This window comes from Ambystoma mexicanum, chromosome 5q, assembly GCF_040938575.1.
Source record: "Ambystoma mexicanum isolate Mex_15411 chromosome 5q, UKY_AmexF1_1, whole genome shotgun sequence".
NCBI classification, from domain to species: Eukaryota; Metazoa; Chordata; class Amphibia; order Caudata; family Ambystomatidae; genus Ambystoma; species Ambystoma mexicanum.
The window spans coordinates 1,404,570,852-1,404,587,437 of record NC_090933.1 but is presented as its reverse complement, the minus strand read 5'-3'; the positions used below and the strand labels follow the sequence as shown (position 1 = coordinate 1,404,587,437).

The window sequence follows — 16,586 nt, the reverse complement described above, 5'->3', positions numbered from 1 at the left end:
ATCCTAACAGATTTTAATGAATGGGTGACCAAAACCAGCATCGTGACCCATTCCTAACAGGGTTTGTTACAAGACTGGGAACTACCGTAAACCTTATGACAATCATTGTCTTAAAATCACATTGCCTCGCTATAAAGCAACCATTATATCTGGCATTTGTGGACGTTTTGCTCTGCCTTTGATTCTGTATCTAGGCAAATACTACTGACTAAGTAGTTTAAAGCTCAATGTCCCACATCTATCAGCACCTTAATCAATGAATTACATTTAGCCACATCAACCCAGGTGCGACTTACATTGGATGGTCTTCTGACTGCCCCATCTCTACTCATAGAGGCTTAAAACAGGGGTGCTTTTTGGCCTCGGCTCTTTTTAATTATTTCATATTAGACATGAAGGAGAAGTTTGCTAATATGATGACAGATGCTCCCAAGTTAGGAACCCAGCTAACTGCTATATGCAGACGACCTAGTGTTATTATCAACAACTCCCAAATGTCTACAAAGATTATTGAATGGTTTGGCCTCCTATGCAGACCAAAATCAACTGCAAATTAATATTGATAAAACAAAGGTGATGCACCGTGGCAGAACACGAGACGCAAATAAAACGCTTAGTTGGACTTTGCACTCCAAACAACTTCAAGTAGTGCATCACTACACTTATTTGGGTATTAATGTAAATGATCAAGATTATGATAACTTATATCTTACTGACATCAAGATCAAACTAATTATAGCCATATCACAAGCTAAAGCCAAATTAACCAAATATGGCAAATTCTCATGTACGCCGGCGCTCACTTATGATAATCAAAAGGCTGTCCCGGTTTTGCTATATGGTGCGGAAACAAAAAACATCTTTCAAAAAGTGTTCTGGGATAGAATTGAAGGCCAATTTTGGCGACGGGTGTTAAACCTTCCACAATACGTACCAGTAGCCATGGTCCGATTTGAATTGGGCCTGATTTCATTCAATACTATATATGCGTGGAAATTATGTGCCTTGATAAGAAAATGTATTTTAGCTCACAAATCGGACATGCTACTAAGCATATTAGCTACTTATGTATGTACATCTACCCACAAGTTTGCAACCACATGGAAGTCTGCTGATATAACATTAGATCTTTTGCTAAGCAAACCAACACGCGCCAAATTAAAATCATACCAATTTGATTGGATCAAAATGCAACAAATAAGTCGATTGCATATTGACTTCAGAAATAATCTTTTTGGCAACAAAAATGTTTGTGTGTTGGCAAGTTACTTAGCAAAATGTCCATCAGCACGACATAGGAATGCATACTTGTGATTCAGATTTAATCTGTGGCCAACCTATGACGTATTATCTAGGCAAAGAATTATTAGCAAGGCTGCCAACATATGTCGAATTTGTAGAACTGTGGGCCAACGAAAAAACCTTGCAACATCTAATTACCTAATGCCCAATGCTTACTGAAACATGTAACCTTTATTTGAAGCAGTGCTTTAAACATTTCAGAATTGTACGCTCAGTTGACCTTTGGTATCACATTTTTTGCAGTAATCAAACATCTGTTAAAATTGCAACAGTAAAATTCTTAGAAGCATTGCAACTAGATAATACATGAAGTACTTACGACTCTGACTAAGGAAAATCTGTTTTCTGTTATAATAAGCTTATAATTGTAACCAACATTTAAGAAATATTGTTTACCGGTTTTATTCCAATCTTTTATTTTAAAAATATTGTCCTTGTACTGCTGATCAAAAGTTTTAATTGACATAGAATTGTTTGCATGTTGATTTATTTTTATACTAAATTTTGATGTGTCCTTTTCTCTTATGTTGTCATGCTGAATTGCTTAATTTTATTTTTCATTGTCATTTGATATCTAAATCTTTAATTGGAATTGAAAGATTGATTTTAAATCAGCCAAATCAATAAAAAAAAAACTTTACATTTGCAGAGTGTTACTTTGGCCGAGTAATCAATAGTATTGGTGTGGCAAACTATCAGCATGGCAAACTGTCAATATGACAAACTATCAATGTGGTAAACTAGGAGCATGGTAAGCTAACCAGTTGGACATCTATTGTAATGCCATGTATCAGTGTGGGAAGCTATCAGTGTGGCAATCTAACAGTGTGGCAAGTTAGCAATTTCGAAAACTATCAGTGTGGCAAACGGAAAGTGTGGCAAGCTAACAGTGTGGCAAATTAGCAAATTCGAAAACTATCAGTGTGGCAAACTATCAGTGTGGTGAGGTGGCATGGATATATGTTATAGATGTTAGCTAAAGTCGTTCATGTCCTGATTTATGGCACGGATGCAATGCCTCTAATCCCTGATTCAAACTGGCAAAAACTTGAAGGTTTCTTCTGGCGGGGCGTTCTAAATCTGGCCACCTCGACACCGATAACACTGATAAGAAGAGAATTGTGCTTATCCTCTCTTCAGGCCTTAAAAATGAGATCGACCATCATGCTATATCGTAAAGTCTTCGACTCTCCAAAAAATAAAGTTCTGGACCTTATTAGGAGAGAAACTAACTACGGGAACAACTCAATGTTGACCAAATGGGCCCAATACAATCTCTTCATTCTCCAAGAACTAAACATCAACCTGGAAACATTAATACAAAACCCCAACCAGGTATCAAAGAAACTTCTTGAAGCTGACTGGATAAAGACCCAGGAAGTTGCAAACAACTACTCGATGACAGTCAATCTACCCACCACGCCGATGAAACTTGACGGGGTACGTGGATACCTATGCAAGTTCCCAGATAAACAGCTAAGCAGAACTTTCCTAAGGTTCAGACTGAACCAGTTGAAAACAAACAAAGTCCTAGCGATTCGAAATCAATCCAGCTCAAACAACTGCCGGTTTTGTGAAACATCGGACAATGTGGAAACTACTAAACATCTGATCCTCGAATGCCCTGGCCTAACAGGGAACAGACATCGATTTCTGGCCGACCCATTGAAGAACTACTGCACCCTCGATTTAGAAAACCTATGGGCCCTATTGGCTAGCGGTAACAACAGAAGGTGCACTATCGGCCTGTCTCTGTTTATGGAAAAACTGAATTTGTGAAATTGGCCTTCTCGGTTAAAAGACCCCATTCAGAACTAAGAATGAACAATTCAATAAATCATCATTGGTCGGATTTTTGTAAAAATTGTAACACAATTAAATAAAAAAAAAATATATATATGTTATAGATGTTGAGTTTTGAGATTTGTGTGGGGCTTGTTGTCTGAAGGCAGGGAGACAGGGTGCTGTTTGAGAGTTAGGTGTGTGTTGGTTAGGGTAGGAGGTTGGGGGTTTGCTGCTACCCACAGATTAGAGTTTCAAATGATTCATAATGCAGCAAAGGTTGCATAAACTCTGCCAAAATCCAGTTTTAGGTCAGTGCTTTTGTCCATATCATACATTGTTTCATTTCAGCCTAGAGTGTCAAAATGGCTGAATAGCACCCACCTTTATGAAGCCATGTAACTGATTCATGACATCAATAGGAGGATGGGATAGTGTTATTAAGTTTATTATGATCGGGTGTGAATAAGGGATCTATGGCGATTTTTACCAAGCATACCGCAAAAGTACACAGTACAGAAAAGCAGGCAGTCCTTGAAACAAACACCCCATATCCTATTGCATTGTATTGTAGGGTTCACCAGTGTCCAGTGAGATGCAATATAATGGGTGTGAGCAGTCTGTGTAGGTTGCCTTGTGGTTGGTGGATGTGGATTTGGTGTGGGTGAGTGGGATTGCTCAGTGAGTGCTTGAACACCGCAGTCAGTGTTTTTGGTGATGAAAAGAAGGGTATTCGTCTTGGAGCATGCTTTCACCAGTATGTCCCTCTGACTGTCAGATGAAAACATCTTTTCGCACTTTAATTTTCATTTATCATGATTCGTGTTGCTAGTTTTCCATTTCTAGCCCAGGTATCAATTTGGTTGATGTCTTTGTCTTAGCCTTTGCAGCCAAATGGCACAGAGTAAAGTGTGTCAGTTATCATACTTGTAGTTAAGTGTGTGCACCTTAATGGAAGCTATTTGAGACGTTATTGTCATGTTAAGCCTGACATCCAACAACACTGTAGTTGCAAAACGAAAAAATACATCAAAGGCGGTTTGCACAGTTTCATGATACAAACAACAACAAGCAATTCATACCTAGTAATACTTTATTTTCTTGGGGGTTTGTGCTGAATCCATCTCCAGTTAAGGTGATTTTGGTGCCTCCGTATAGAGAGCCTTGTTGTGGAGACAAGCTGGACACTTTGAAAAGGTACTCAATTGAAGGATTCAATGATGCGCTAGAAAGTGACATTGCAAGAACCATGGTATGTTGAAAACCAATGAAACATAGATTGAAAGAAAGCATTTAAAGAAGGGCATTCACCAAATAGATATTGCTACAAAGTTTAACAAATTAGATAACTGAAGAAAGAGAAAAAGTCTAAAAATAGCTTACCTTAGAATGAAGAAAAAACATTTTAAATGCCTCTATTTTGTTTAAATGAATGTCATTTTATAAAGACAATGATCAGTTTGAAACAATTTGTATAGCACATTACTTCAATATTGATGTGTACTAACTGCGGAAAATATAATGTATTACAAGAGCAGCCTCCAATGCTTCAATAATACAACTTAAAGACAGTGAATGTCTGATTTGCCTGGTACCTTCACCATATGTATTTATGTATTTATTTATTTATGCGCTTTGTTATTGTGCCATAAACAGCCAGGGCCTGCTTCAGAGTAACAACATGGGGAAGAATGACGGGGAAAGAGGGAAGCAAAAGCTTAAGAGTGTAGGGTGCACATCAGGACAGATGACAGCACTCATGGAGGACCTAGTTATAATGTGGTGGCTAAGTGGGTGACATTAACAAGGAAGAGCATCATTTTGTGGGCTCAGGAATGCTGGGGACTAGTGAAGAGTGGGGTAATTGTGAGGCAGGGACTGGGGCAATAGCCTGCGCATAGTATTTCAACCTACAGTGTCAGGAAGTTTATGAGGCGTTCAATTCAGTTTGTAAATGCACTGAGGAACAGGTAGGTTTCCAAGGTCCTTCTGAAGTGCATGTGGTTGTTCATGAAGTGAAGGCTTTCATGCAGGTTGCTCTATAGTTTAGGTCCCTGGATATTCCGTCTTTTTCACCTTTTCAGAATTTGTTGGAAATTGTTGATGCTTACAATGTTAGCCAACCTATGGTTTCTTGAGGGGGAATGGGTAGCGCTAGATTTCATTATCCAAGTATTTGGAAGGTAAAGCCTTACATTTCATGTTGCAGCCCATCAGTAGTGCCTCCAGAACATCAACCACTGAGCCACCACTACCACTTAAAAAGGCAAAGCACGTGCAGCTCTGGCTCATAGCTCCAACAACCGATGGCACATGCATCTTCATCTCCTTCCATTCATGTTTTCTCTTCAAACTCACACAGGGTTGGTTTCATCCTATTGGCACAGTAAAGGTGGGAATAGGAGTTCTCAGCCTGTAACCCTTCCCTGCCCCCTCATCAGCCATTAGGAAGCTGTTGATGATCTAGGAGAGAACCAGGGGTGGGAACTACAGAAAGCAAACACGGATCTTATGGAGAAGTATTTTCTTTCTCTTACCCGTGCTACCCCTGCAACCTCTAAATCAGACGTTGCATGGGCAGTACCAAGAGTAGGTAGGGAATTACCAGGCATAAAGATTAATACCACTGGCGACCCCTTAATAACATTCATGTCATCATGGATACTGTTTTTGGGTGTGTGGCCAGGGGAGGCCTATTGAGCAAAGCCAATCTTTAAAAAGGATCACTTTTGTGGACAGGGCAGAACTCACAAATCTATTTATATTTTACTTGGAACACGCTTGAAATTAATATCAAAGCATAAAGAACAAATTATATACCTCCCTGTAATGTTCTTTCTGACGGATGTTCCTCCCATGTATCCGTCATATATGATATTCTTATCCAAGCACATCTGTTCTTTGCAAACTTTTCCCCTGCCAGAGGGTGCAGCGCGGCTCCGTCTGATGCCTCCATGCACCGGACATGATTTTCGGGACCAGTATATATTGAGGTAGCGTGCCACGTGACCTCAGTTCCAGCCTTCTTACCTAACACTCTGACACAGAGGAACCGCAGAACTAAAGTGTACTAGCTACCCAAGGGGGCAGGTATGGAGGGTGAACTGGAGGCTTCCAGCCTTTTAAGATGAGTAGCGGTACCCTGGAGATAAATGGGAATGCAGATTTTATTCACACATCAATAATCAAGAGGACACAAATAGTTTGGCAAAGTTTGTCTGTTTTAATGTCAAGTATCTAAAACAGGGAGTACAACAAACATCAGCAATTGCTCGATACTCTGACTCTAACTCATTTAAGAAAAAACAGCATTTTTATAGATAAAATGTGTCATCACTGACATTTTGACCTGCGTCATTACCAACGTCATCCTACATGGCAAACTTCAAAAGCCTATCGGGAGGTAGAATTGGTTCTAAGTGAATGACTAAGCATAGGTTCTATATCTATATGGAGTAACAGATAGAGGTAATAGGATAGCCCTTCATCCAAAATGGCCACTATGAACTAAATGTACAACATCCCATTGGCTACACAAGCTATAGGACCCCCAACTACGTGGTCCCCTACAATTGGTTGGCTTCTAACCCCCGTGAGTACTTTTCCACCTACGTGAGCAGCACGCAGACTGAACAACCAGGTGCGGGTGAGCACATCTTGATACCAGCTTCCCACCAATTAAAATATCATCCATCATCACCTTGATGGTCCCGTGTTAATTAGTACTTTGCAGTTGGCCTTGAGTTTGCACTGTTCTCTGAGAATTTTTAAGGAATATGGGCACTAGCCGGCTTCTGTGCGTAGCTGTGATCGTCTCATTCGTCCAACTTTCTTCTATCACATCATTGGACACCATGAAATCGAGCCTTTTCATGTATTTCTTTTGTTTTTGCTTGACCTTTCTGAACAGGAGCTTCTGTTCTTTCACATTAATTGTATCCAATGTCAGCCAACTCCAGTTCGATAAGACCTTGTCTTTCTTGGCTCAGTGCACTCCTTAGCTGAACTTGTATTCTGTTTAACTCAATTGCTTTTCTTGACTGTTACACTAAAATTAGGCCTTCTTGTTTTGTTCAGTACTCTGCTTTATACGTGGTGGAAACGTCCATCTTTTCTTAGTCCATATGTATCTATAGAGGTATAGATTTGTATATTGTTGGCGCTTGCCGCGGTCTAACTATTTAAAAGCATGTGGCTAGCTTCATGATTGCTTTGCTGCTTTCGTTTCGTTGCATCTGTACACGTTTAAACTAACTAAGTATCTTCATCAAGATTGTTGCATAAGTCTCTTCATCTTGATCCCAAGATGTCACTTATCCTTGGTACTTTGTTCTTTGTAAATCATCTGCCTCTCTGGTCTGTTTATCTTTCTATATGTCGATTCAACTTTGTATGACATCACAATTCATCCTTGTTATTTAGTTTCTTTGATTCTTCAGGAATCTCGTTCAAATGGCCATCATATTGTCTTGGATGCAAGTATGGTTTCCTCAATGGGTACCTTACTTTCCATATTTTCTTAGGTATAGGTATTCTTATGGGTACTGCGCGCTCTTCTCTTTGCTGTTTTAGCTGTTCAGTATACGTCACATACTTTGGTTCATATGTTTCAGGTTATGTAGGCGGGGCAGTTGGAGTGGGGGTACTTGGCTCCTCCTCTACAAAGGCGATGAGGAATACGTGGGAGGAATATCCATCAGAAAGAACATTACCCAGAGGTAAGTCATTTTTTCATCTAATGTATTGCACGGGTTCCTCACCAATGAAAGAGTTCCAAAGCAGTATGTAAATCTGGAGGAGAGAGGAAGCAAGTACACCACCTAGACCAGAAAACTCTGTAGGACTGCACTCCCAAAACAGGCATCCTACCCTACAAAATAATCCAAGCAATAATGCTTTGCAAACGTGTGTAGAGAAGCCCACATTGCCGCCTGGCAGATGTCTAGGACTGGGACTCCCCTCTGCAGGTCAGATGTGGCTGCCACTCCCTTTAGTAGAATGGGTCCTGAGACCCTCAGGGACATCCTTGCCAGCCAGATCATAGCATTCCGAGATGCAGAGAATGAACCACCTCAAGAGAGTCTGGCGACAGCCTTGCCAGCAAGAGCCCCAGCGTGACCCATGAAAAGCTGGTCCTCTTTCCTAGCCTCTCTAGCTCTATTACGAGAGATGTAGAACTTGAGGGCCCGCAGCAGGTCCAGCCGATGGAACCAAATAGACAAAGCCTGGAGCGCCTCCTGTGGAAGTGTGGGCAAGTAGGAAAATCACCTTAAGAGTAAGTAATCTAATAGACCAGTAATGGAGGGGCTCAAACGGAGCACCCATCCAGAATGTGAAAACTAAATTGAAATCCCATGCTGGAACCACATATTGGCAAGGGGTAATCTGGTTACGAAACCCCCCACACAAACTGTATAACAGTGGGGATTGTGCAAAACAAGCCCTGTTCCACGACCCCTTGAAAATTGAATACCAGGGAGGTAACCCTTTACAGTGCCAATCTGCAGGCCAGTTTGGGTCAATGATAGCAGAAAATCCAACACAGGGGATTGCGGATCGGATAAAGGTCCCTCTTCCGGCACCAAATTGAAAATGTATGCCAACTGCAGGCACAAATGGATAACGTAGCAGGCCTCCTAGCTGAAAGGAGCACATCGAGAACATAATTTGACAGGACCTACTCCTTGTATCTCAGACTCTCATTAGTCAAGCATGAAGGTTCAGGCGGCTGAGGTTCGGGTAGATGACCCGCACCTTTGACTCAGAGAGCCAGTCAACTCTTCTCGGGAGATGCCAGGGAGGGCAGATGGCCATGTCAACAGTTGGACACAACTGTGATGTCTTATAGAGACCTGTTTCTATGTTGTTGCAGGAGGAATAGGAAAGAAGGAGAAATACCTGATACGTAGTGGGGCAATTCAGTCCATGAAAATCACAAGCAATTGCAGAATGTGATCTGTGTCTAGCTTCAGGTATCTGTTGATGATACCGTTTGATAACAATAATATGTTACAGAAAAGTGAGAGTTAATAAAGAATATAGCGGTGAAGATATCACATTCTGGACCTAATGAAGGATTTATTCCAGTTCACCTTCTCTTGCATCTCCTATAATATATGTCGAGGTGAGTTTAGGTGCAGGCAATCATGTATAAAGTTGCTTGACACAATTGTAGTGTTCACAAAAAAGAAATAAGGATGACAGGACAAAATTACAGGTTTTATAGTAGTGTTTATATGTTTTTGTGTAGGTGGAGTGGCTCATATCAGTCTATACAAGACAAAGATATAACAGGATCTTTGTTCAACGTCCTGAAGAAGGTCGAGAATTCGAGGGCTATACTTGTAGGACCCGGTATAAGACCAAAACATATGTCGACGATTATAAATTGTCCAAAATGAGAATTAACAGTGAACAACACATGTATTTGTGATATGGTTGAAAAAGTGCATATGGAATTGAATCCATAGTGAATATTGTAACAGTTATAAAAACTTGTGATGTTACTTAATTGAAAAGAGTTATTGCCTATGTTGGAAATATGGGAATGATTGACTGAGAAAAGGGAGTGTGTGAGATGTACTGTGAGTGTGAGTTGATGAGTGATGCTGTTGTTTATTATGAATTAATTATGTAAATGGTTTTAAACATACAGAGAATTTGTACTATGTTGAATAAAATTATTTTTAGAACGAATTAAAAGAGATTTTCTTGTCATCCTGTATCTTCTGGTTCAAAACCACTATATAGTCTGCTTGATATGTGCCTGAGGAACTAGGGATTAGATAACAGGTAACTCCCTTATATTTTTGGAATGGATGACCTATAAGGACAACGCGTCAGAAGTGGTATTTGACCATTCCATGCTGAACAGTGAAAGCCTACCTTCCCCATCGGTGTTGAGTGGCATAGCCTGTCACTGAGGCTGCACAACCCCTCTGAGCACCTCTACCTCTCACAAAGCACCTTCACTGTATTCTTCCCAGGACAGACTGGCCACTGCCTCTAGGGACACAGGCAGGGGAAGGACAGAAACCCCTACCCTGAGATGTTGACTGTGCAAGAGCTATTGCACGGCATGCCCCAAGGACTTAGCCGTTGCCATTGATGACTTGAACTTCTGGTGGGTGTCATCAGCCAAGAGTGGCGTCTGACCACAGTGCGTGTGGCCATGGACTTGCCCACACAATTTGCAGATCCCAGTCCTGATTGCAACATCTGGATGGATGCTTCCTTGCGATCAGTAACTATGGACAGAAATCCATCCCTCATCGCTCCTTCAGGGACATGCTCATTGGCCATGGCACAAGAGGCATTCAGGGCATGCAGGGCAAGACTGCCCGACACAAAAACTTTCTTACCCCAGGCATCAAGCTGGCCAGGAGACCCTAAATTCACTTCTCACTGCGCCTAAATCTATGACCTTCAACTCCACTCTCAAAGCTAATGACCTAGCTTGATACTTCGCTTCAAAAAGTTCCAAAATTAGAGACTCTCTCCTGACCTTCCTTACACTCCTGCCTCCTACATTTTAAACTCTGCCACTCTCCCATCATCCTCTGCCTCTATCTCCCTCATTAGTTATACTAATACTGACAAAGTCCTATCTCAACTGATAAAGGCTAACCTCTCTTGTGCACCATCAGACTCTCTTGCTCCTCAGCTAGCCAAGCCTATTGCCCCTTTAGTGGCCTCCCACCTCGCTAAACGCTTCAACCTGTCCACCTGTCCTTTGACTCCACATGCTTTCCCTCTGTTTTCAAAACAGGCATGGTCATCCCTCTCCTAAAAAAGCAAGGGGCTGACCTGAAACTACCGGCTAACTTTCGCCCTGTTTCTCTCCTTCGGAACTACTGTAAAGTTCTTCAAAGGACTGTGTTGAACCGTTTTACCAATTTCTTAGACATCCAAATAATTTGCGGACCCCCTACACGCAGGTTTCCGCTCCTGTCACTCCACAGAAACTGCTCTCATGAATGTGTCTAACTTCATCGCCTCTGCTAAGCACTCCAGCCTATCCTCAATCCGAATTCTTCTTGACCTGTGTGCTGCCTTTGACACGGTTAATCACTTTGACCTCCTTAACACTCTCTTTCTACTTGGGATTCGCGATCGAGACTAGATTGAATAGTACCTTTCACTTTGCGAATATTCTGTCTCCTTGAGCAACAACACCTAACTCACTCATCTAACTGTTGGTGTTCCGCAAGGCTCTGTCTTAGGTCCACTCCTCTTTACACTCTACACCTCTGCTATTGGGGCTCTAATCTCCTTTTTTGGGTTGTTGAACCAATTCTACGTGGAAAAGACCAACATCTTCTTCTGTGACCCTGAACCCTGCTCTCATCTCTCTATCAAAAGTTCAAACCGTCTCTCTCTGCCATTAAATATTGGATGGCTTCGCACTCTCTGATGTTAAATTGCACCAAAACAGAGGTACTATTATTTCCTGCCAAAAGCACTCTCTCCTTTCTCCCTCGGCCTATCCAGTACCCACCTGACACTCTCTCCTACTCTTCTTCAGGTACAAACCTCAGTGTCATCTATGATTCTTCTCACACCTTCTCTACTTTCATCTTCAAAACTGGAACAGCAGCACGCCCCGAAATATTAGGAAACTCAGGCATCTACTACTTTGCAACACAGCCTAGCATCTTTAACCACTCTTGTCTTTTCTAAACTGGACTCCTGTGCCAGCATCCTCTTTGGTCTTCCCAACTATGCTTTCGGTCCTCTCAACAAGATCCTTGACTTCACTACCAGGACTCTTTGAATGCCCTCACTTCACGCCTACTTCTTCATACCGTCATCAGGCTGGATGGCTGTCGATGCAAAACGCGGCCAGATTTAAATTTCTTCTCCTAGTTCACAAATCTATCCACGGTTAGGTACCACTGTATCTATCCTCCTCTATCCAACTCTTCAAGCCATCTGGTAATCTTCGCTCTGCCTCGTCTATCCTTGTGGCTCCTCGCCCTCCCTGTGCTTCCTCTTGCATGGAATTCTCTTCCCCAGGACATCTGAGAAACGCTCTTAACCTACCTCACATCTGCTTGCTAGCTAACATTTTTACACTCGCCTCTAACCTGCCTCTGTCCCTGCACTTAAAAATGTCCAATGCTCATTGTCCTTAATATATGTATGTCACCTTATGTATTGTCCCCTGGTGACTGTTCCATTTACTCCCCTCTAAAAACGGGGTGAACAAAAGAGCATTGTTCCTCCTGTATACAAATAAATCCATAAATACATACTTACTCTGTTCAGATTAAGGGAAGGGAAGGTGGAGGTCCTCAGTGCTAGTCGTAGCAGCCTGAACTACCAGACTCTCCGGTGAGGCATGAGAGGAGAGGAACATCAGGACTGATGGGTCGGGACAGTGTTTGTTTGCTTGCTCCCAATCCACTGCCAGAACAGAGGCAGGTTTCTCCTACACTTTCAGCAAGGGGACCTCCACTGCCATGTTTAAGGTCAGGAGTGTATCCTTCTTGGGTGCATATTTCAGTTTGTACTGAAACTTGGATCTGGACGGAGCTGAAAGTCCCAGAGTACTGGCTATCTTGGCTACCACTCGCTGAAAAGTGGCAGGAGGCTTTCCTGGGGTGGGAGCTGGCAGACTGTCCATCTCAAGGGAAGTATCAAGGCCACAGCAACTTGCTGATCTTCGTCCAGTCCCAGTACATCCTAACCTTCCCTATAGAACTCCTCCAGAAAAACCTCTCACCTCCGTAGAAACCAACGGTTCAAACCCAAGTCACCCTTATCGTCACAGATGTCATACATCTTAAAATGAAGGTGTCCATAGGCAGTGGAGCGTATTCCCTGGTTACATGCCTTTATACCAAGATATTTTACATTGAATGAACATATCTCAAATATTTTATAACAAAAAATGTTATATAGAAGGCCCTTTTTTTGGATAGTCTGCCCCAAACCAATGTTTCCCACCCCTAAAAACCCACCCCAAACGTTTCCTGAAAATATTTAACCCTTTATCCCACCGCTAAATGCGTTCTCCATAACATTGTTCGTTATAAAAGTTTTGATATATAAATATTCTTTTTAAAATAATTCGATATAAAGACTGCATACCATATCCCTGCAGAGCTGCTGTGTCAATATCACCAATCACCATCATCTAAGCTGAAGGCGCCTGGGCCAGAGCTGCTGGGACCTTGGCAAATATGTCACGCATCTGAAGGCGGACATTCTCCCATTTTTCTGAGGTGGAGGATTGAGTAGGAAAAGGTATCTGTGCTGGCTGCTGAGGTGAATCCATAGAGCAGTGGCCCTTCTTTTTTGAGGACGAAGAAGATTGTTGTTGCAAGGACTCATTCGGGGAGTGGGACCTGTTCCAGTGTTTTTTCTTCTTCTTCTTGTCCTTTTCCTTTTCCCTGAGCAGAGCCACCCTGTCTTCAGAGCAGCGTTCTGCACCTTGGGAACTTGACCAGGGTCACAGAGCCTCACCCTTAGGATTGTGGACGAACATGAAGATCTTCGCTGCCCATTCTCGGAGGGCCTTTGGGTCCATGAATTGGCATGACTCTCTATCTTGGGTGTCATGGTCCTGGCCCAAGCAGTACAAAGAAATCTGGTGCAGATCCAAGACCAAAATCTGCCCGCTGCAATCTGCACACAGCTTGAAGCCTGAGGCCTTTGACTGAGTAGGCATGGTGCAGAGAAAACATCTCAATTCCCGCCGAGCATTTTTTCGATTAGCGAACATAGTGCACAGAAAAAAAGGAACTGAGGTCATGGGATGTGGTGCCTCAATAGATAATGGTCCCAACGTCATGTCCGACACAGGGTCCATAGAGGCGTCAGACAGACCTGAAGCACTGCAGTCCCGCAGTGGCCGAAAAGTTTAGAAAGAACAGCTGCGCTGGATAGAAATATCATAGATGAGGAATCTGTGGGAGGAAAGAATCCACTAGAAATGTGTGTGTCTCTATCACCCGCAAGAGGCTTACACAATGGCATTCAATAACAGCACTACATGCGAAAACAGACCTCTTTGATTAAAGTGTTGTTAGAAAATTACCCAAAACGTGTTTTTAAGCTGAGGCATTCTCTACAATTACAGTGCAGTGCACAATAACAGTGGATTTCAGAGCAATTAAACAATTTCCCAAAAATGAGCGCTGATTGGCAGTACCTGAATGATGCAAAGGAGTGGAATCCGACTTGCACCCGCATCTCATAAACATCAGGGGGTTGCTGAGGTGAAAGGCAGGTGATGCATGTGTCATTCCAGGCAGCGATTGTGCATGGAGTCCTCCCAATTAACACCTTATTGTCTGTAGATGGATTTCCAAAGCCGGAGCCTATGATTATTATTTGGCTTACACCTGTAATTTAAGAAGAAATGGGGTTCAATTTCTTTAAAATGTAAATATGTTATTGTATTAATGCTGATTAGTATATCAGTGAGCATTGATTTCTAGAACTTTGGTATCCAAGGTGAGCAGAGGATATGCAAAGGGCACAACGTGTGCTTGGTTTGTTTGGTGAGGGACTACCATGATACTGAACACAGTGCCTGGAGAGATACCTTCCGATAATGATCAAGAGGACATTTTCAAATAGTGGGGACCGTTTCTAAAGGCATTCTGGTGAAACCAAGAATTGATATTTTACAAAGTCTGAAATGTGCAAAAGTGCATTGTGTGATACCTTTATATGTTTTTCTAATAACTGTATTGCTTGTTAATGTGCCTTGTTACAAACCACTGTGCTTTAGAGTTCGAACTTTGCAAGATGGAAGGAGAAGAGTGCAGTAAATAATCAAAGTAAACACAAAAAGGTCCTTTCCTGATATACATGGTGGACTATCTTATAATCTAACAATATAATAAAAGGTGTGATGAATCAGTGATGATTCCCTCAGGAAACGTGGCCTGGGACCCTTCTTACGTGGCCAGGGAAAGGCAGACGCTTTCTGATCCCGACCCTGGGGGTGGTGTTCTGCGGAAGGATCACATGAGGGGGGAAGCAGGTCAGGAGGAATGGGAAACCTTCTTGTTCAACTTCCCCCGAGATCCCAACCTTCTAATGGCGTATTTAAAGACAGAGGAGGTGAGAAAAACTAACTTTGTGATTAAGGACTCCATGTCCCACAATTCCCGAAGTACTGGGGTGAAGAAGAGGGCTAAAGAGGAACAATGCTTCAGGAGTGGTCAGCTTGTTAGTGGAAATGCCCCACACCTGAGGGAAACAGAGGCTTAAAAGGCCCCTTCAGGTGCAGGCCATTAGTGAGCAGGGAGAGCAGTGTAAATCGTGTAGATAGCGAAGCAGAAAATGGAGGAGGAAAAAGACTCTGGGACCACTGTCAAGTAGAAAACAGTAGCCGGTCATGAGAGGGTCTTTACCAGCAGAAGCCTTGAGCACAGAGGTCATGCAGTGGGAAGCGTGTAAGAGGGTATCTTGCCCTCTGGGAACCTGTTTTGCAGAGGCTGCACAGTGGGAAGCAAAAGAGTGGAACACTTTCTTCTCCAAGAGGCTGTCTCTAATGGCCGGCGAGCACCAATGAGCCTCCATAGCAAAGGAAGCTCCTATTACAAGTGGCACGGGCGACGGCAGACCAAGAGCAGCAGTTTGCCGGTTTGCAAGGAGCCACTGAAGCAGAGAACCTGTGAGCAGCAAGTGGATCGGGTGCGTACGCCTTAACCGGTGAGTTCACCAGTTGATATTGACCCCAGAGCGCTCTGAGACTGTTCGCGTGCTCGATGCAGGCGTTTACAGAGTAGCAAAAACTTGCGTGTGAGTGGAAGTAATATTAATGGCACTTTTGAATACCAAACTATTCGAAAACAGTGAAAACAGTATTTCTCAAAACCAAATTACTGTAACTTTAAGCGTGTAAGTTTGTTGAGAACCCAGCAACCTGATGGGGCAATATTATTAGAATGTAATGCAGTCAACCACTGCCTAAGCCAAAAGAAAGCAAAAGCGAGGCAATTTGAAACCAACAGATATTGCCAAATGCAGAAGGGGACTAATGAAAGTTCCAAAGTTGGTGAAGCTTGTTACGCATATTTGAAGAAGCATATAATAACATCAGGGATAAACCCACATTGCAAAAGCCAAGGAAGAATCAGAATAAAACCTTATCCTTGTCAATATTTGGTAACTCATTTAGTGGGAAAATGAATGGCAAGAAGGCTGCCCTTCTGGAAATGGTTATTCAGAAGGACAGGAGAATAACTTGCAGAGTGCAAAAGAGTATTAAACAGCACCAATGTGAATCTTGCTTTCCCTGAAGAATTGTGCAAAGTAATGAACACTGTGAAGCTGTTGTAAAGCTATTGTGATCTAATCCTTACCACAGAAGCGCTTGCCATTTGTGAATCACTATTCAGGCAGGGGAGTATGCCTGAATGGCAAATCTTTGAAGTAGTAGGCCAGACATGGGAGTAAACTAGGTGTCATTCAGGTAGTTGGCCTGGCATGGGAGTAAATCAGGTACAAGTTGATGAAGTGCTGTGAACTGGTATTGACAAAGA

General features: G+C 42.5%; 1 protein-coding gene across 1 annotated transcript in view; it reads right to left on the bottom strand.

The window, feature by feature from the left end:
* Positions 1-16,586, bottom strand: part of LOC138498459 (fibrocystin-L-like) — a 1,772,245-nt gene that overhangs the window by 577,384 nt on the left and 1,178,275 nt on the right. Inside the window, exon 24 of the mRNA XM_069622209.1 lies at positions 4,167-4,309. Coding sequence (XP_069478310.1) covers positions 4,167-4,309 — 143 coding nt within the window. The remainder of the gene's footprint in view (positions 1-4,166; positions 4,310-16,586) is intronic.